The sequence below is a fragment of the Anabrus simplex genome, chromosome 2, assembly GCF_040414725.1.
Source record: "Anabrus simplex isolate iqAnaSimp1 chromosome 2, ASM4041472v1, whole genome shotgun sequence".
NCBI lineage: Eukaryota > Metazoa > Arthropoda > Insecta > Orthoptera > Tettigoniidae > Anabrus > Anabrus simplex.
The window spans coordinates 286,489,416-286,512,478 of NC_090266.1; the positions used below are offsets into that span (position 1 = coordinate 286,489,416).

Below are 23,063 nucleotides of genomic sequence, written 5' to 3' on the forward strand. Positions count from 1 at the left end.
CTCCTGCAGTATATATATATTTTTTTTTTAATTTTTTTTTTTTTTGCTATTTGTTTCACGTCGCACCGACACAGATAGGTCTTACGGAGACGATGGGACAGGAAAAGCCTAGGAAATGGAAGGAAGCGGCCGTGGCCTTAATTAAGGTACAGCCCAGGCATTTGCCTGGTGTGAAAATGGGAAACCACGGAAAACCATCTTCAGGGCTGCCGACAGTGGGGCTCGAACCCACTATCTCCCGATTACTGGATACTGGCCGCACTGCAGCTATCGAGCTCGGTATATTGTATTTAAGGTTCATTTTTCTTTACACATAAGCATAGGAGAATGAACACGACGAAAATTGTTCTGGCGAACTGCATATCTATATTTGGCAAGGAAGCGTGGCCAGTATTAAAGAAAATAATAGATGGGGCGTGAATTGTCAAATAGATCGTATTGTTCCCGCAGCGACTCTATACCTATAATATACAGTACGTAACAATATTTCAGTTCTAGTACTGGTTTATGCCCTCAACTCTGTGTCAGCAAATTTACTTGTCGCATCGGTAAATACACTGTACATGTTTCTTTGCGTGATAGATTGATCGTTGTTCATAATTCTCCGGCATATCTTTCCCATTCAATTTCATTCCTGGCGTATTCCTTGGCCTCTTGAGGGATACATAATAAAACATATCACTACCATTTAAAATTTTGTTAGCCATTTAGATCACTGTATTTTTAAAGATACTTCTCTCTTTATCCTCAAAGTTTCATTTAATCTTCATTAAGAGATTAAATAGTCCGTGCATAAAATTTTCCAAAAGAGTACTTTCAGTTCTACAGACTGTTGTACAACCCACGATAGCAACAGAATTTACTATAGTACAATGAATTGTTGGAACAAAGTGCGGAGGTAGGGCAGGTTAGAGACGTTGCTAAATGTCTCTCTAAAGTGATTACGATTCCGGTCAACACATGAGTGAGTATTCTGAAATGGAAAGGCACGTTCATGTTTTCTGAAAATCACGTAAGACCGCAGATAGGTAGTAACAACCATAATAAAATTCCAAGTCACTTAATGTTGTTTTCTTGTGGTTTTAATAGCGTACAGTGTACCGTCGCTGCGCGAGCAATGCCGCGTGTCTGACGCGTTATGCACCTTAAGGCTGCTCACACCTTCCAGCCACACATGGATATGCAGTCCCTTAGAACAATTTTCGCTGAGTCAAATTTTTTACGAGCGCGTGTAAAGGAAAATGAACCTTAAATACATCATATTCTAGGAGTAGGAAAATATGCCATGCAAACATACATTCCTACAGTACGGTACAGCAAGGTTCAGTTTCCTTTAAATACGCACATAGCAAAATGAACTTAGCGAAAATTGTTCTGATGGACTGCATATCCATGTGGCTGAGAGACGTGATCAGACAAGGAAAATAATGGATAGGAAGAACATTGTCAAATAAGCGGTATACTGTAGCTCGCGCAGCTACTACAAACACACTACACCTTATTTCCTAGATGTATTCCGTTGTGCAATACAAGATATAGTATCCTTCTCTAATTATTAAAAAAGTCCGTTACACATACAGCCCATTGAGAGTCTAGGTTGCCAAGACGATTGCTGCCCAGCCAGATACCCTGCAGGTAAATGAAATGAAATGGCGTATGGCTTTTAGTGCCGGAAGTGTCCGAGGACAAGTTCGGCTCGCCAATGCAGGTCTTTTGATTTGACTCCCGTAGGCGACCTGCGCGTCGTGATGAGGATGAAATTATGATGTAGACGTCACATACACCCAGTCCCTGTGCCAGGAAAATTAACAAATTATGGTTAAAATTCACGACCCTGCCGGGAATCGAACCCGGGACCCCTGTGACCAAAGGCCAGCACGCTAAACATTAGCCATGGACCCGGACAGCCTGCAGATATTGGAGATTCAGTGGTCAACTTGATGATATCCTTAGACGAGCCTACTGCCTCTCATATGACAGCTCCTCAATGGGTCTCACGAGGCTAAATTTACCCTGTTCTAGCTCTCACTCAAGGATGAACTAGTCGAAGCCTCCATACACCACGCAACAGGTGAACAGTACTGTCACAGGGCAAGTCATGAATATGACAAACGTATTAGAAGGTGTAGGATGTAGTATTTACGTAGAAACGAAAAGGTTAGTGCAGAATAGGGTGGCATGGAGAGCTGTATCGGGACAGTCTACGGACTGATGACCCAAACAACATTTTCGTAGTCAGTTCTGTCACTGATTATATTCCGGTAATAATTGCTTGGGTGGAAGCTTCACCAGGGGCGTTACAGTTCCTTCAGCATGAGTAACTTAAATGACAGCGAGACACCAAGGAAAGACCGTCGTTCAGAGTGAAGGTAAGTAAGCACTCAGAATGCTGCGAAGGTGCATTCGACAATTAACTACGAGAGTTTTAGACAGTCGACAACGTTGGACTAAGAGCATCCATGTGACTGGGAGTCGTCACCAGTCTTATGCTCATTTCGGATTATTTTCCGTCACTTCGGCCGTTCCGACTACACTGTGTGATCGTGTTGAAAGTATGATGATGATGATAATAATAATAATAACCATAATAATAATAACCATAATAACAATAAAAATGATAATAAAATATACTATAGGAGTGCCTAAATACGCCATGCCAACATACATTCCTACTTGTACACACGCACAGGAAATTGAACAGAACGAAAATTGTTCTGATGGACTATCCATATGCGGCTGGGAGGCGTCACCAGTCTCACACAGCGACGGTATGTCCATAGTTTATTTTAAGATATCGAAATAATCTAAGAAATAATGGAAATACCAGTATAATAAAGATGTTGGGTTCTAACACGATGTGAGTTCAATGTGTCGATGAGTCAATCAATTTATTAAACAGTAACCCTTGTCAACACTGTTTTGCGGAAGTTATCGAAATGAAGGTATTTCCGAACTATTTATTTATTTATTTATTTATTTATTTATTTATTTATTTATGAGCAGCGAGCTAGTGAGTTGGGCTTGACTGGCCTAAAGTCAGAGCCACATAGCGTCTCTGTGCGAGCAAAACGTCGCATCCCACAATGATCTTCCTATCTATTACTCTCCTTAGTCTGTTCACGCCTCCCCGTCCATCGGACCACTTTTCGCTGAGTTCATTTTCCTATGCGCTCGTGTAAAGGAAAATTAAACTTACTGTACCGCGCTCTAGGAATGGATGTTTGCATGACTTATTTACGCACTCCTACAGTAGGCTATAATTATTCAAGGTTCATTTTCCTTTACAACTAGCATAGAAAAATGAACAAAACAAGAATTCTTCTGATGGACTGCACATCCATGTGACTGGGATTCGTCACCAGTCTTAAGGAACATAATGGATAGGAGGTTCATCGTCAGAAATGCGGTATTCCTCCCGTAGCGACGATATGGACATGCGGCCCATCAGAACAATTTTCGTTGTGTTCATTTTCCTAAGAAATGAACCTTAAATACATTATACTGATGGAGTGTGTAAATACGCCATGCAAACCTGCATTCCTACATACAATGCGGTACGGTAAGGTTCATTTCCCTTTACACGTAGGGATAGGAAAATGGACACAACGAATATTGTTCTGATGGACTAAATATCCATACCGTATGTGACTTGAAGGCGTGACCGGTCTTAATGGCAATAATGGGGAGGAAGAGCATTGGGAGATATGACCTCTTGCCCGAACTGCGACGAATTGCTCCGGTGGAATGCATATCGATATGTGACTGGGAGCCGTAACCGGGTTTAAGGGAAGTAATAAATAGGAAGCGCAACAAACCTCCATGGCTCAGGCGGCAGCGCGAGTGCCTCTCACCGCTGCGTTCTGTGGTAAAATGAAATGAAATGGCGTATGGCTTTTAGTGCCGGGAGTGTCCGAGGACAAGTTCGGCTCGCCAGATGCAGGTCTTTTGATGTGACTCCCGCAGGCGACCTGATGTGGATGAAATGATGATGATGAAGACAACACATACACCAAGCCCCCGCGCCAGCGAAATTAACCAATTATGGTTAAAATTCCCGACCCTGTCGGGAATCGAACCCGGGACCCCTGTGACCAAAGGCCAGCTCGCTAACCATTTAGCCATGAATCCGGACCGGTTCCATGGTTCAAATTCCGGTCGCTCCATTTAAGATTTGAGCTGGACTCGTTCCAACAACACTCTCCATTAACATTTCATTTCAACTGTCAGTCATTAATCATTGCCCCAGAGGAGTGCGACAGGTTTCGGCAGCCGGCACAATTTCTACCCTCGCCGCTAGATGGGAGCTTCATTTGTTCCTTTCCTGAGCCAATCGAATGACTGGAAACAGGCTAAGTATTTTCATTTCATTGTCAGATACGCGGTACTGTTTCCGCGGCGACGATTTCCTGATTAGTCTTGCAGCGCAAAGTGAAAATATTTGGAATGTTTACCTCCTAGTTGAACTCAGACTCCGTTTGTTCAGCAGGACCAAGCAATGGGCTGTTGATAATACTTTACATGACAGTCCTACAAGGTACAGAGGACGCAGTATATTTCTTAATGCCCTGTACACTGGGCTAAATTCACAAAGTTGTAAAAGCACTTGGACCAACTAGCGAACTCGGTGATGAGAGTTGTTCAAAAGTTGTTACAAACCAATTTAACGAGCGACTGAACAGAGAAGTACTTCAGTCAAGTGTTACGGACGTTCGTGACATTAATTAATGAGCAAGAGCCCAACTTCATATTGAACAAATTCTCTTAAAATATATACAGTACGACAATTTCCCAATGCTAGTGAAGATCGTAGCATGCGGTTATTCCAAAGTAACACTAAAGAGTGAGCAATACTATCTTTGTAAGCTTGCGCTTATCACCTTGACCAGAAGTTTATGAGAGCTTAAGTAACAGAGCCGAAATAATACCATGAAAAATTATAATTCATCTGAATGATACTGGAAATTTTGCAATAAAAATAAGAGATATGTACAGCATAGAACCTTTAAGAATGAGTGACTTAACATTCATCGAATTGTAAAGCAAAGGTGATCTCAAATAAACTAGAGGGTAACCTTGTATTTACTCTGACACTGCAATGCGATGCACACTTGTTGAAATAGAATAATTTTAACAATATGCATTTAGGTGGTGATGTGAGAATTTTAAAGATGTTGTTCAATAGAGAAAATTACCCCTCTACGAATGAACTAGAATCATTTCATAAGAACTAAGGAATTCTCAAGCAATATCATGTAATTCTTGGAGGGTTTCGAAACATTGTTGTAATTAAAATAACAAGCAATATGAAAATAAATAGCATACTTATCCATTTAAGTTACATTTAACTGAAGTTATAAAAAAGTATTTCTGGGAAGAAATATGATCAACGTGATACGAAATTACAGATACAAAATATGCGGTACCATTTTTTGATTGAATAAATCGAAACGGGAATCTTAAATCATACTATGAACCACTTGAAATAGGGATCAAAGTGAGTTCAGTTCTGTAATATATGTTCTAAGAGACTTCTCAAGACATATAAAACTGTATCAATAGCCACACAAATGATGCAAGACATTTAGATAGAGATCATCCCATTAACATAAAATTATATATGCCTGAAAAGAAGGTTCTACAGACCAATCTAGTTTGGTCTATAATTCACGAGACTTCGTCCGTGATATATACCGCAGATTCACTTCTAACAATTTTTAAAACTGAAGAATGTACTTCACGAATAATAACTAATGAAGGGATTGAGTTGAGATTTATTTTTTATTTTTATAATTTGCTTTACGTCGCACCGACACAGACAGGTCTTATGGCAATGATGGGATAGGAAAGGGCTAGGGGTAGGAATGAAGCGACCATAGACTTAATTAAGGTACGCATTCCAGGCGGCATCAACTGCCCCTCATACTGACAGAGACGTTATTCTACCTCAAATCACTATTGATTTGGTGAAGTGTTTTCTTATTTATTTTGGGCCCTTTGTAGACTTGAAAACATACTTAGCGGAACTATTCACCAATGTTCACGAATTATCTGGGACATCTAGTGGTTCCCATGACTATACATAGGTCCACTGAATACGTAGGTATGAATTTAATTTCTGTATACCACGAATATTCCAAAATAACAACGAAGTGAGCTAATCTTAGAGCAATAACAAGTGAAACCTACCTGTTAGTTTAGAACTAATTGTTTACAACGCCTTCAAAAATACATCTAATATTACTATCCATTTTAGTATATCCCTTCTGGCAGTCCAAAGACTAAGGAACGACGACGGAAGATCATGAAGTAACTCTAGTCAATACGCACAAATTGATATGTCCTCTTCTGAATTTGTCATTCGTTGCATTCATTATTAAGCCTCTTATCCGATAAATAATCCCCTTATTTCATATGTTCAATTTCTTGTAACATAAAGCTAGATCTGAACATCTTGATGAATATCGATAGCTTTCTTTTAAAACCTCGTATGCCCTAATTCTCTTCCTACCCATTGCATTCCTTAAGACTGGTCACGCCTCCAGTCACATATTTATATGCAGTCCATCAGAATCATTTTAGTTGGGTTCATTTTTCTATGCTGATGTGTAAATGAATATGGATCTTATCATACCGTTTTGTATGGATGTTGTCTGCATGGCGAATCCACGCACTCCTAGAGTATAATGTATTAAGGTTCATTTTCCTTTATACGTAGGCATAGGGTAATGAACACAGTGAATATTGTTCTGATGAACTAAATATCCATATGTGGCTGGAAAGCGTGACCAGTCTTAAGGAAAATAATGGATAGGAGGAGCATTGGGAGATATGATCTTTTGCCCGAACAGAGACGAATTTTCGTTGTGTTCATTTACCTACAGTATGCAGATGTGTAAGGGAAAATGAACCATATCGTAGTACCACACTGTAGGAATATATGCTTACATGACGTATTTACGTACTCCTACAGAATAATGTATTTAAGGTGTAAACCTTAGGCGCACGAAAATGAACACAACGTAAATAGTTCTAACGCACTGCATATCCATACGTGGCTGGGAGGCGTGGCCGGTCTTAAGGAAAATAATGAATAGGAAGTGCTTTCTCAGATACGCGGTATTGTTCACACAGCAACAATTTAATGTGCGTAACTGAAGAACATATGTTTTCAGGACGTATAGAAAAATGCTGTTTGCATAAAACAATATTGGTAGGGGCAGCTGGTTAACCTTGGAGACATGGTGATACTAATTAATGGTGATCTAATGGTTCACTTTTCATCTAATATGTTACAATCTGAATCTACAATTCACTTTAAATATGGCAGCGGAAGTGAATGATTCATCCAGTAATTTAACGCGTTCCATGACGAAGAATCCACAGTTCATTGTGCACTTACGATCATTAAAATTTCGACTGAGAAGGGAATCAGGTAACGTTTGGCCGTAGATTTTGGCCAAACTTGAACATGGAAAAGAGACAAACAGGGCAACATCACATGTGTTCGTCTTCGAGGAAGCGTGACTTGTCACGGCACGCACATATAAGATGCTCACAAGTCACTCCTAATCCTCTGGCATTTTCTTGAGAACTGATTCAGATGTTTCTATGTTTACGAACTCTGGCTATAGGCTACTCGCTTTTCCCGATCAAGGAACATGATTAATTAACTGCAACTTAATTGAGAAGATATGTGCACGATATAGTCCGGCCACAAAACGAACGGCATTTCAGTGTTTAATCAGCGCTGCTGATAACTGCATATGAACGGTTTTTCATACGCACTTGCGTCTCTGATGATAATGAGTATTTAATGGAAGGTTATTTTTAGGTTGGTTGTTGATGAAAAATAATCAATAATAATAATGCGCCTTATCCCCTTCGCTTGTTGTAAATTCAACTCCGTATTTATTTTACGTCTGTTGAGTTGTGTGGTAGCAATCTCCGCCTGTTTTGAACTATTTATAAAGTAACATATCGTCGCTGCCGGGACAAAACCTCCTATGTGAAATATTTTAGCTTAGAACTTTGGCCGGTAAGGTTCTGACATCTAAGGTGCAATATTGTGTGAATTTTGTCAAGGTATTCTCACTCTTCATAATGTATGCGCTGCTGGTCAGTATATCTCCAAAAATATTATCACATAGAAGGTTTTGTCCCGGCAACGACGATGTATTCTCTGTTACAGCAAAACCTCGTATCTCCCAATGGTCTTCCTATACATTATTCTCCTTAGGAGTGGCCACGTCTTCCAGCCACATACGGATAGGCAGTCCTTCAGTACAATTTTCGTTGGGGTCTTTTTCCTATACTGCTCTGTAAAGGAAAATGAACCTTACATTATTATACTGCAGGAGTGCGTAAATACGCCATGCAAACATACAGCGCGGTACGGAAAGATTCAATTTCCTCTAGGAACAACCATTGGTATACGAACACAACGACCGAGCTCGATAGCTGCAGTCGCTTAAGTGCGGCCAGTATCCAGTATTCGGGAGATCGTGGGTTCGAACCCCACTGTCGGCAGCCCTGAAGATGGTTTTCCGTGGTTTCCCATTTCTACATCAGGCAAATGCTGGGGCTGTACCTTAATTACGGCCGCGGCCGCTTCCTTCCCACTAATAGCCCATTCCTCCCTCATCGTCGCCATAAGACCTATCCGTGTCGGTGCGACGTAAAGCAAATAACAAAAAAAAAAACCCAACACAACGAACGTTGTTCTGATGGACCACATATCCATATGTGGCTGGGAGGCGTGACCAAGCATTCCGCAGCGACGATAATATGTGAATGACTATTCCTCTGGTGACCATTAGATCAGAATTGGACTCTATCTCCAGACAAGTACGACAGGTTTTACCGACCAATTCAATACGGGTTGAGACTCCAAACGGAACGGACGTGACTTACCAAACAAAAAGCATATTGGTGTGAATGAAACTCAAGTGCATCGAGAACTGTTTACTAGACCTCCTTCTATGTGAGGTGTTTAACAAGTAATTATAGGAAGAAAAGATGCAGGTTTTCAGGAGAAACATATTAAAATGTTTATTCCAGCGGAATTTGACTCGGCCATAAGCAGCTACTAACTGTGAGAGTACAAAGAGAAAAATAGTTGGTATTTCCAATAGCGGTTGATTGAGGTTGCTTTATGACACTACTATGCACTACACGCCGACAGAAGAAACAGACATGCTTTTATGAGTGAGAGTCACCAGTGTTATCACGTGGTAGCAAGACATACCTTAGTGCACTATTTACTTGTTGTTATTGTCGTGGATATTTCTGTCAGAAGGAGAGACCTAACCTCACGTTTACGGCCAGTTGCCCTTCCCGACGTGGATTTTGCATTAGAGAGCAAGCCTAACCCCACAGTCCCCGTCTTGGAGGGGGTTAACCTCAATTTTACAGTCAGATGCCCTTCCCGACGTGCACAGTCGCTATCTTGGAGGGGCCTAACCTCAGTTTTACGGGCAGATACCCTTCCCGAAGTTAACAGCTGCTATCTTGGAGGAACCTAACCTCACTTTAACGGTTAGATGCCCTTCCCCACGCCATCTTGAGTAGTAGGCTAATGGGGATTCTCGCGACGCCATCTTAACTAGCAGGGCAATGGGAATTCGCATAAGAGAGCACACCTAACCACATGGAGGAACCTAACTACACAGTGACCTAGTTTTACGGTCAGATGTCCTTTCCGACGTGAATTGCACAAGATAGCGGCTATACACAGGCTCTTATGAGACTAACTCCTGGAACCTGGGTCAGGGGTTACTGTGCAAGATGGCGGCTACACATTAGCTCTTACGAGACGGCCTAGGGGCGATTGCGCAAGATGACGGCTATACACGGGTCTTATGAAGAAAGCTGGCCCTAGCGCTACTGCGCAAGATGGCGGCTATAGATAGACTCTTATGGAGAAGGCTGGTCTAGAGGAGGCATAGGATTTAAGAAGACGGCCTACGGGCTCTTGCGCAATATGGCGGCTTTACACAGGCTCTTGTGGAGAAAGCTGGCCCAGGGTTTACTGCGCAAGATGGCGGCTATAAATACGCTCTTATGGAGAAAGCTGGCTCAGGGGAGACAGAGGACTTAAGGCAACGGCCTAAAGGCGCTTGCGCAAGATGGCGGCTATACATAGGCTCTTATTGCCTCCTTCTCCTCCGACGGGGCACAGCCGCGTTCCTCCTCCTCTTCCTCCGACGGGGCATAATAGGTCAGTTCATGGCTCTGTCTCCATCCGACAAGTCTAAACATGCATAACTATGACGACGCGATCTTATGCTTAAGGCTTTTTGCACGTGTTATTATTGTTTTTAACATGCAGCGATGACGTCATCAGGGTTATGCATATTTAGACTTGTTCGTTATCAAGGTCACTTCTCAAGCCTTTATAGATGATAAGAGCGTGAACTTGTCTTTAGTCTCTCAGATACTGTGATAGAGAGTAGATTCCTTTATTCCAACATGACAAGAACATCAACAGTTGATGTACAAGGCTTCATGGTAAACGGCAGCAAATTTGTGTTCAAAGAGGTGGCTGTGTTGGATTGCAGTGTGTTGTGGGCGCCAAAACTCGTCAGTTTAGTATTTATTCCACCTTTCCCTTACTGTTTACAAACAGATGAAGATAAAAAGTAGACTCAATGGATTGAAAAAATTAGGTCTGCAGTGGGAAGGAAAAGGAATAACTTATCGTTTTCTATCTTTAACCATGAACGCACATTTGTCAAGAGAAGGTCTTGATTTTTAAAGGGTTGTCAAAAGAAGGAATGGCTGCGTGAGTATCTACCACCATCATGTGAAATTATCGATATGCATGAATTAGAGCGTCCATCATTTAAATCTCTCCTCAAGGAGCATAGTGGAGAAACAATTAAACAGTCTTGACTACATGTGTGCATGCTCTGTGATTGGTTGTGTTGCAGTGCATGCCCTGAGGTGAACAATATTTGTAAATTGCAGTGTCACCTCCGCAGAAAAACATTGGGCGCTCGACGGGCTACTGTGAGTCAGATCACTGCCCAGTTGAATGTTGTGAGTCAGATACCTCTTTCTACCAGGACTGTAAGGAGGCAACTGCATCGCATAGGCTACACCAGCCGACGACCAACTCGTGTCCCTTTGCTGACACACCGACACAGAGTTCACCGACGTGCCTGGACCAGCGAACATCGGCAATGGACCATGGAACAGTGGCGGCGTGCGGTATGGTTCGATGAATCCCGGCACCAGTTGTATCGAGCTGATGGGCGCATGAAGCTAAGGATTCTGAGTGAAAACAATGTTGTGTCCAGGCCGGAGGTAGCTCAGTTCTGGTCTGAGCGGCGTTCTTATTCAATTAGGCCACATTGTCCGACTGAAGGGAGCGCTGACATGTGCACGTATGTGGACATGATGGAGATGCCATGTTTCGACAGGACAGTGCGCCATGTCACCGCTCTGTGATGGCACCCAGGTATTTGGAGGAGCACTCCAGTGAAGTCACGACCAATGACTGGACCTCCACATTCCCCCGATCTTAATCCAATCTAGCAGTTATGGGATGCTGTCGATGCTGGTGTACGCTCCATGAACCCTGGACCAACTACACAAGACAAATTTTACGTAGTAGTGCAAGATGCGTGGGTTCAGATCCCTTCAGAACGATTCCAACACCATGTACAGTCGATTCTTCGCCATATTGCTGCCGTTTCGAGGGCTCGCAGAGGAGAAAATCGTTATTATCATCACATTCAGTGTCTTCTCATGACTTTTGGCAACTCTGTGTATGACTGTGGTCATTAGCTTAAGTATGCAGCATTCTACAAATGACCCCGAAGTCAATGTTAGAAGATATAATACTGAACTTGGAATTTAATTTCATCCATGTTACGGTTAATATTTTACTTCAGTGGATAATGGCGGCAACCATCTATTATATTCTATAAAACACAGAGCACTCAAACCAACAGATTATTCACAAATGTATAAGCTACAGGATATCAGAAGAGAACGCTGGACCTACACATGTAGTAAGCACTCGGCTGCAGCCTTTGAAAGACACCTCAACATGAACTAGTGCCAACGTACTGCGAGGGTGGTGTTGATATTGTTCATATTTCTGTTGATTGAAAACATATTTAATCTAGGTTTATCGGTTGAACTGAAAAGTATGTTGCCAATGTTAATACTTGAATATGTAAGGTAGGTGTGTTCAGCAAGTGTGTGCTGCTTATGCTTACTCTGAAATGATTATTCAATGTATGTTGTTTATGCACAGTTTAAATGATTCTTCAATGCATGTTGTTTATGCTTTGTCTGAAAAGTTTCTTCAATGTATGTTGTTTATACCTAGTCTGGAAAAATCTCCAAGCATTCTTGCAATAAATTCTTATGATTTTATGCAGTGCAATGTTATTCCTTCAGTAATCCACAGCTACTTTTGCTTGCTTTAATGGGCAATGTGTCCTATACTAGCAAAACCGAGGCTGTGTCAGCCATTAAGTTAGAATAAGAAATCATTTAAAATATAAAATATTAAAATTGCAGATCGGTGATTGATTGATTGATTGATTGATTGATTGATTGATTGATTGATTGATTGATTGATTGATTGATTGATTGATTGATTGATTGATTGATTGATTGATTGATTGATTGATTGATTGATTGATTGATTGATTGATTGATTGATTGATTGATTGATTGATTGATTGATTGATTGATTGATTGATTGAGTCTAAATCCGGCTTCATAATATACGAATTCACACACAACTTGAATATTTCCAGTGCTAAACACTACGGCTTACAATGCTACAGGTTGATCTTACTACTAGCTTAGCATTACAATGATGAAGTAAAGTTAAAAGCATAATTACCCAACAACAACAACAACAATGGTACAACAAGCAAATCCATGGGGAAAAAATATTACAAGAAATACCACTAGTTTAACATTCTAAATCCAGCATCATCATTTACAAATTCTCACACAACTGAAGTATTTCGAGGCCTTAACACCACAGATTACAATGCTACAGGTAGGGCTTCCTACTAGCTTAACATTACAGGTGATAATAAGTTAAAAACATAGGTAATTACCCAACAACAACAAAAAACAACAACTACAACAACATGAGTACAACAAACAATTTCCTGGAAATAGAATACTACAGGAAATACTACTACTATAACATTCTAAATCAAGCAGAAAATCACAAATTCAGTGCCCGTAATTTACAACTTTTACTTTTCACTTTACACTAGCACTAATGATCTTCTTAAATTACTTGGTACCGGAAGGAAATGTATTAAAGACTGCTGCAGTTAATTTATTCCAATCCCTCATGGTCCTTTTTACGAAGGAAAACTTGCCCACCTCCGTATGCTGGTTTCTGGTCCTAATTTTATGCTTGTGATCATTTCTCTGCAAGTAACGCAAAACACCCATTGTCATTCAATAACACCCATTTTTGGGTGGCCTGTCATTTTATTTCAACATACTAATTGGTCATAGTTTACAACTCTGGTCGGTAGGCCAGGCTGGGAGCAAATATATAGTACAGGAAGGTCCGACTTCGTGCTTAAGCTGTTAATCAAGACGAAGGTACATTGGAGGAAGTTGAAATTGTGGAAAAAATATTGTTTGCACTGAATGTACAGTAAAATGGGACCCTAGACCCGTAAACCTTTCTCGTGTTTTTCTATAAGTGATCCAGAGTAATACACTAATGTCACTCACAAGACTCGATATGTTATTCCTCCATTTATAAAATATCGTCGCTTCACCGGTAAAAAGTTGTAATCCACAAAGCTCTTCCTATCGATTATTCTCCTTAAGACTGGTCACGCCTCCCAGCCACATATGGATATTTTTTTTGCTATGGGCTTTACGTCGCACCGACACAGATAGGTCTTATGGCGACGATGGGATGGGAAAGGCCTAGGAGTTGGAAGGAAGCGGCCGTGGCCTTAATTAAGGTACAGCCCCAGCATTTGCCTGGTGTGAAAATGGGAAACCACGGAAAACCATTTTCAGAGCTGCCGATAGTGGGATTCGAACCTACTATCTCCCGGATGCAAGCTCACAGCCGCGCGCCTCTACGCGCACGGCCAACTCGCCCGGTCACATATGGATATGCAGCCCATCAGAACAATGTCCGTTGTGTTCGTTTTCCTATGCCGACGAGTAACCGAAAATGAACCTAACATGCATTATACAATAGGAGTGCGTAAATACGTAATGCAAGCATACATTCGTATAGTACGGTACAGTAAGGTTAATTTTCCTTTACACATGGGCATAGGAAAATGAACACAACAAAATTAGTTCTGATGGACTGCATAACCATATGTGGCTGGGAGGCGTGACCAGTCTTAAGGAGAATAATCGATAGGAAGAGCTTCGTGGATTACAAACTTTTACCGGTGAATCGACGATATATTTTCGACTAATGGGAATTGTGTGACCATCGATTTTCAGTGAGAGCCAGACCTTACAACTTTTCTTATTTTCTAAACTGGTGAATGTTGTTCAAAAGGCGCTATTTCAACTTTCAAAAATTAACCACTATTTCATCCACATGCATTACAGTAGTTGAATATTATCGATTGCATTGAGCAACCAGACTATTTGTAATTCCTTGAAAGTTGTACCAAACCCGATCAAGGGTACTTTTCATGTGCCTTTTATTTTACGTTTCTTGCGCTATTTCCAAAACTTTCTTAAGGTGAAAATAGCACCTTTTGTCAGACACTCCTCACCTGTCAAGATGTCCTGTATTCCATGGTATTACAACTATATGAGTTATATTCGTTTAACTCAATGACCCAGAAGTCCATTTAAAAAACTGATATTCATTTCATTTATGTAAACTAGAGCAGAAAATTGTGTACAGAATACCAAGAATTCTGGCATCGACTTAGTTGTAAACTGGTGGCATGTATAATAAAAATGTGGCAGTACTTAATTTCTCCTGAGAGCAGTGAACACCCGCAAAATCGATATGCTGCCAATCAATTATACAGCAATCGCCTATAAAACTACCTGGGTTTATGGCCTGGTCAGTGGAAATTCGCAGCATGCAACTGCAGGAAGCGCATCAGATCTGAAAAGCTTGCTTGACTAACAGTACAAATGATATGGTTAGAGAAACCTTTCCGCCATTTGGCGAAGCTAGCATACACTCTCCTAATTCAAAACGACTATCAATATAGAGCATTTTCAGTAACTATCTAAAAAGCTGCTATGGATAATAGATAATAATAATAATAATAATAATAATAATAATAATAATAATAATAATAATAATATCGTCGCTGCGCGAGCAAAACCTCGTATCACACAATGCTCTTCCTATGCATTATTTTCCTTAAGACTGGCCGAGCCTCCCAGCCACATGTGGATATGCAGCTCATCAGAACAAGTTTCGTTGTGTTCATTTTACTATGGTTACGTGTAAAGGAATATGAACCTCGAGTACATTATACTGTAGGAGTGCGTAAATTTGCTTGCAAGCAACATCCCTAGAATACGGTATGGTAAGGTCTATTTTCCTTTGCACGCTAGCACAGGAAAAAGAACACAGCGAAAATTATTCTGTTGGACTGCATTTAAATATGTGGCTGGGAGGCGTGGCCAGTCTTAAGGCTTATAATGGGTGGGAAGAGGATAGGGACATACCACGTTTTAGAAGTAAGGCATCGATATCCAAAATATTTAGAGAAATTAACACCACACTCCTCACCCTTTAACGGTCACTAACAACTGAGACCACAGCTGCAACACGGCAATAAAACTAATGTGCGTTGTCTGTCCGACCCCGGTCAACTCCTTTACCCCTCTTGTACTTATTTTCACATTATGAGTAACAATATCAGTATAATTCACATTAACTAAGTACACAATAATTGTCCTTTGCTCAACACCAGAAATATCTGGTGTACAGTCCAAAATTATATTGTAATATTTATCAGCTTTCAGTAGTCATTGTTGCGTTTTTAGCTTGTTAATGGAGAATGCTTTTGACTTCATTTTGTATTTTTTTCCACATATAATGGTAAAGCTCATTATCGTCACGAGTTGTTCTCCTTACCTTTTCGCGTAACACTGAATAAAATTTCCCAAATAATTCGACGAACTCTAAGAAATTCCGAAGCCGGGCTGAGTGGTCAGTCGGTTGAGGCGCTGGCATTCTGACCCCAACTTGGCAGGTTCGATCCTGGCTCAGTCCGGTGGTATTTGAAGGTGCTCAAATACGTCAGCCTCGTGTCGGTAGATTTACTGGCACGTAGAACAACTTCAGCGGGACAAAATTCCGACACCTCGGCGTCTCCGAAAACCGTCAAAAGTAAATAGTTGGACGTAAAAGCAATAACAATATTATTTATTTATTTATTTATTTATTTATTTATTTATTTATTTATTTATTTATTTATTTATTTATTTATTTATTTATTTATTTATTTATTTATTTTAATGGACACTCAGGACTTGCATACAATGATCTGGTAGACAATCTCACTAATCAAGGCGCACGCAGAGGCCTGTTCCTTTCATTATGCCTCCCCTGTTCTGATTTTTACGTAAATAGCAGAAGGAACACTTACGTTGAATGGACAGCTCTGTGGAACAGGACTACTATGCCTCTATTCAGCCTAATATCCCACACAAACCGTGGTATCAAGACGACAGATGGGCCAGGGGCCATGTAACCACCATCATCCTGATTAAATTCAACCATGCGTCATTCCACGCTCACCTCAAGAGGATTGGAGCATTCCAATCAGCGCATTGCCCGTGTAGCGCAAGAAACACAGGAGATGTGAATCACATCATCTTCGAGTGCAGTAGAACTATATCCTATCGCACAGAATTGTTCGACATCCTTGTGCACCTTCGGGTTACCTTTCCAAAACATATCCAGCTGTTCCTGACCACCGGAGATCTCCGCATCTACAGTGCAATAGAATAATACTTGACGAAAAATGGCATAATTATTTAAAGAATCAAGAGGATTTATTTATTCCAAGTGTATTTTTCCGTTTTTCGCTCTGTTCTAGGTCCTTCCTGCCATTTTATGTGTATTTTATCCTGTCATCCAATTGTTTTTTCCTCTTCTTGCTGTAATATTTTAATCATTGTACATTGTTGATGTACTAGAGACGAAAGCTGTAAGTAAAAATAAAAGATAATGTCAACCGTATACGCTTAGATTCGATACCACAGCTTACACCAGCCAGGATCAATTTCGAATTTTCAAATTGTGATCTCAATTCTGTACGCACAGAATTTTAAGTTCGTCGGAGAGTTGTACTTGGGGACTTCTGCAGTGATATGCCATGTAAGAATCCACATTTACGGTATCATTCGAGGAAGCACTGAGGATGCTTTTTTTAAATTTCGTGTTGCATGAGATTTTCCAACTTATTCTATATATTTCTGAATCGTTAATTCCAAATCTGAAATCCGTTTTATGTACATAGACTTGGAAGAGAGACAAAGAATAAAGCTCAAGGCACGTACTGGAAACGTGGGTAAGTTCATTGAATCTTTGATTCCCATTGAGTTTTGCACTGCTGTCGATGTAAATACAAGAGGCAGTACCTGTTACGTGATCTGACTACTAAACAACGATGACGTACTTTCAATGTAGGACAAAATACTCAACTGAGAATCAAACATAATTCCTTTCGTCACATTTTTACAACCAAGTACAATATAAGTTTCAAGACTCCGGCAACAGGAAAATGTTCGAAGTGTTTTGAGATAGAAGAATGTATTAACTGGGCAATGACTGATAGGAATATAGCACTGAAAGATAAGTTGATAGCTTAAATTGATTATCACAAACTTCGTGCAATGGCATTTTGCAAACTCTTGCGAACACAGAATGAGGCTGAAATTACTTACTTTTTCGACTGTCAGAAGAACAATGTGCTTCCAAAGCTTCCTGATCAAGCTACGTACTACACTCGCCAGCTTTACATGTTTAATTTAACAATATGCGAAGAAACACCAACGGCAGCTCAATCCAAAGAAAACACTTTTATTTATTTCTGGACAGAAAGTGACTGGTTTGAAAGATCCATCGAAATGGCTACTTGTGTTCATCACACGTTAAACAACACGGCTCTGCCAGTCTGTACACTATTAACCTTTCTTCCGATGGTTGTGGGGGCAAAACAATAATAAAAATATTGATGGTTTACTTCTAAAACCTCGTATGTCCCAATGCTCCTCTTACCCATTATATTCCTTAAGACTGGTCACGTCTTCCAACCACATATTTATATGCAGTCCATCAGAATAATTCTCATTGTGTTCATTTTCCTAATCTAAAGTGTAAATACCATGCCGCATTGTGGGGATGTTGCGTGCATGGCGAATTTAAGCACTCCAAAAATATAATGTATTTAAGGTTCATTTTCCTTTGCAGGGTTGCATAGGAAAATGAACACAACGAACATTGTTCTGATGGACTGCCTATCTATATGTGGCTGGGAGGCGTGACCAGCCTTAAGGAAAATAATGGATAGGAAGTGCATTGAGAGATACGAGGTTTTTGAAGTAAGCCAACGATATGATGAATATTTAAACAAGTGTTTGAAAAGTGACGCTCCAAATCACATAAAGACAGTCCTTGTAGTTTTTCCGGTAGCAAGACGTTCTCTTATACCACCAGAGCATTTATTCGGATTGAGAAAGAAATTCGAAGATGGGAAATAATTCTAAAGCCAGGAAATTTTAGAGATTCGTTTCAGATATTTGGAACTGTACTCTGTCCCGATATTTTTTTTTTTATTTGGAAGAAAGCTGTCAGTGAAGATTTAAAACCACCTGCTAACTGGCATTTCAATTTTGCTCCCGCGGAAAGATTCATCATACAATAGAACAAGGCCACAGTAACTTTTCGGGACGAAGCAACGTATTCCATTAATCTGGGGGAGCCGAAAGGTGTTTGCAGAAGAGGCAAGAATATAAACCAAATGTTTAGTGAACCAATACAACTCGGTGTTTTACTTAATGTTGCAAAAGTCAATGACGTTCTAAATCTACTCAAAAAGCATTATGATAGTGAATAGAATCGAATCCAGGACTGAGCTACTACAAGGAACTCTCAAGTTCTAGACAACTGAATTTCCAAGAGCAGGAAGAACAACGGGAGGAGGAACATGAGCCAATGATTGACAGCGATGATATTTGATAGTGTTTTCAAAGAAGACAATATTAATTTAATGTTGGAGTAATTATGGAAGATTAATATTTTCCCATTTTTCCATAGTACAAATAACGGCTATGTTAAACCTAACGTGAAAATACGTATGTTTAGTAGTATTAAGTCTGCAACTTCCCTCAGAATCCGTTCCAAAACACACTGTGTCTATTGTTGTTTGCTCCAGTACTAAACATGTCCACTTGTACTTTCCAAAACTCAACATGTCCAAACAACTTTCATTACTATTTAACTATAATGAAATACTGCATTATTTTCATTGCTTTTATGTCAATCTTAACAAATGACTTTATCATGATACGGATTGTCATGGGCTTAATCCGGAATTAACATTGATAATCTTCAGTTTTTTTCAATTCACTATTTGGAACTATTTGGAACTAAGAGATTCATTTGTCCCTTGCCCTTCAGCAAACCATTATTCGAGTACTCATAGATCGGAATCACCTCATATATAGCACCCTATGCCAGGAAAAAGTAGAAAGTATTTTCATCAATGATTAAGCATCGCTCGATATAATGCATGTGTGAAATTCTCGTTTGAGGTAGGCCCTAATACATACACTTTGCGAACTTCTAGGTCAAAAACTGAATTTAAATCCGATTGAATAGATGTAAATTATATTATTAAAACAAAATACTTTATCAATAAACAATTCAAATTTAAATGATTTATTTCAAGACTTGTATGTATATAATGCAACCGTTAGGGCTTAAAAGAAATTTCACAGATGGAAATGGAGAATATTATCAACTCCGACTACACACGTTATACCGTAAAGTGGACATACAAGCTATATTGGCATGAAATAAACAATGTCCGCGAATTTCTCTTTCTCTGTATTTAAGATTTTCCCCTGATTGAAACATTTATGAAGCCTACAATATACAGTAGAAAGTAATTTTCTATTTACCGCCTGAACAGGAAATACATACTTGGATTTATTACATTCTACTCTGGACACTTAGAGTTACAAAAGAATTAACATGGGTACTATGGGTATTATGACCAGAGTGTGGTATTACTGAATAATAATCATAAGAAGAAGAAGAAGAAGAAGGATTTTGTTTTGCTGTTTGCTTTGCGTCGCACCGACACAGATTGGTCTTATGGCGACGATGGACAGGAAATGCCTAGGAATACGAAAGAAGCGGCCGTGGCCTTAATTAAGGTTCAGCCCCAGCATTTACCTGGTGTGGAAATGGGAAACCACGAAAATATATTTTCAGGGCTGCCGACAGTAGGATTCGAACCCACTATCTCCTGGATGCGAGCTCACAGCTGCGCGCACCTAACCGCACGACCAACTCGCCCGGTAGAAGAAGGAATACGAAGAGATGAAGGAAAATAGGCACCTTCTTCTAAGACGAAAATGAACACTAAATCAACTTCTCCTGTATTAGATATCCAGAGATAAGGAACAGAAGAAGAAGAAGAAGAAGAAGAAGAAGAAGAAGTGCATTTCTTTCCAGGTAGATTCCAAGTGTTCTAAATGTTACATTTCGTTTTTCGACAAATTGAACGTAAAAGTTATATTTTCGAACAGACGATACGTGTTTTGCAGAGATACAGCTAGTTATACACGTATTTTATAGATCGGTATGTTTTGAAGTTGTGAATATAGTAACATTCGTGCAGAGTAGAAATGAAAAGTTAGTGCTGTTGGCCTTAAGACACCGAGTAATAAGCATTTCCTGTAGGCTACCAAATTTGACTGAAAACACTGCAAGATTTCAGAAACGTGTAAAGGAAAATTGTTTGCTTGGCTATGACGATCTTATTTTCATGAACGATTGAATTACTCTAAATACTCTCCCTATCTTTTCATAACCGGATTTCAGGCCAATTTCGGTTTAGAAAAAGAAAATAGGCACCTTCTTCTAAGACGAAAATGGACACTAAATCACTTTCTCCCGTATTAGATATTCAGAGATTTTGTCACTACAATACCATGGTTATGGCGAGTGGACAATGACACCACATAATACTTGTCGCCATTGTATAAATGGAGGAAGAAGGCATTGCTCAACACGCTAGCAAGCAGATCTTTATGCATGCAACGAACGTGAAGGCGGTGCTCTGTTCAACACACACATCGAACAAAAGTTATAATAATCTTTATAGAGATCTAGGTCTGCGTGAATACTAAAGTGCCAGGCACGTCATGCAAATTCCTCATTTCCTTCTTGGGCCTTCGTCCTTCTTAAGGCGAGGTTGTGTAGAGAGGTCAGATTTGAGCTGACTCACAACTCTGCGCGCAGCGTTATTCCGTATCTCCATCCGGTTCAGGGAAACAAGCCGACTGAACAGGAAATACACGCTCTAAGCTGGCCACTTAAAATTACAAAAGAAATAATATAAATAGTATTATTATAATACTTCTGGTTTGATATTACTTACTTACTTAATCTGTTTACCCTCCAGGTTTGGTTTTTCCCTCAGACTCAGCGAGGGATTCCACCTCTACCGCCTCAAGGGCAGTGTCTTGGAGCGTGAGACTTTGGGTCGGGGATACAACTGGGGAGAATGACCAGTACCTCGTCCAGGCGTCCTCACCTGCTATGCTGAACAGGGGATGGGACGATGGGAAGGGATAGAAAAGGAAGAGGGAAGGAAGTGGCCGTGGCTTTAAGTTAGGTACCATTCCGGCATTTGCCTGGAGGAGAAGTGGGAAACCACGGAAAACCACTTCGAGGATGGCTGAGGAGGGAATCGAATCCCCCTCTACTCAGTTGGCTTCCCGAAGCTGAGTGAACCCAATTCCAGCCCTCGTACCACTTTCTAAATTTCGTGGCAGAGCCGGGAATCGAACCCGGGCCTCCGGGTGTGGCAGCTAATCACACTAACCACTACGCCACAGAGGCGGACTGGTGTGATATTACTGAATGATAATAATAATAATAATAATAATAATAATAATAATAATAATAATAATAATAATAATAATAATAATAATAATAATAATAATAATAATAATGAAACATTTTACTGTTACTAGGCGCAGCAATGATATATGGAATGGCACAGAAGATTTCCTACCCGGTGATCCGAATTCTATTTCCGAATCAACAATGAGTTTAATACTTTCTAACTTATTATCATATGCCGTAATTTTATCCCCGTGACACCTTGGTAATTTGCCTCTTGATTAGGAACAAGAATTCGGATCACCCGGTAGGAAATCTTCTGTGCACCGGGCGAGTTGGCCGTGCGGTTAGGAGCGCGCAGCTGTGAGCTCGCATCCAGGAGATAGTGGGTTCGAACCCCACTATCGGCAGCCCTGAAGATTGTTTTCCGTGGTTTCCCATTTTCACACCAGGCAAATGCTGGGGCTGTACCTTAATTAAGCCCACGGCCGCTTCCTTCCCATTCCTAGGCTTTTCCTGTCCCATCGTCGCCATAACACCTATCTGCGTCGGTGCGACGTAAAACAAATAGCAAAAAAAAAATCTTCTGTGCCGTTCCATATACCATTGCTGCACATAGTAACAGAAAAATGTTTCAGTATTATTATTATTATTATTATTATTATTATTATTATTATTATTATTATTATTATTATCGGCAGTATTGGAATAGCTCAACAGAGCCAAACATTACTGAAACTTGTATGTTATCGTCGCTGAGGGAGCAATGCCGCGCATCTGAAAATGCACTTTCCTTAAGGCTGGTCACGCCTCCCAGCCACATACGGATACGCAGTCCATCAGAACAATGTTCGTTTAGAAGTAAGGCATCGATATAGAGCAAGCGTACGCCTCTTTCTCTGACGTCGTCAGAGAATATCGACTACAAAGCCCTTTTGGGCTACCATTTCAATAATCTCGCTGGAATATATTTACC

At 40.3% G+C, this 23,063-nt stretch overlaps 1 protein-coding gene across 1 annotated transcript in view; it reads left to right on the top strand.

The window, feature by feature from the left end:
• LOC136863515 (uncharacterized) overlaps nucleotides 1-23,063 on the top strand; it is a 108,552-nt gene that overhangs the window by 46,631 nt on the left and 38,858 nt on the right. The window contains exons 2-3 of the mRNA XM_068225979.1: nucleotides 10,425-10,555; nucleotides 10,966-11,208. Of these exons, the coding sequence (XP_068082080.1) occupies nucleotides 10,425-10,555; nucleotides 10,966-11,208 (374 nt within the window). The remainder of the gene's footprint in view (nucleotides 1-10,424; nucleotides 10,556-10,965; nucleotides 11,209-23,063) is intronic.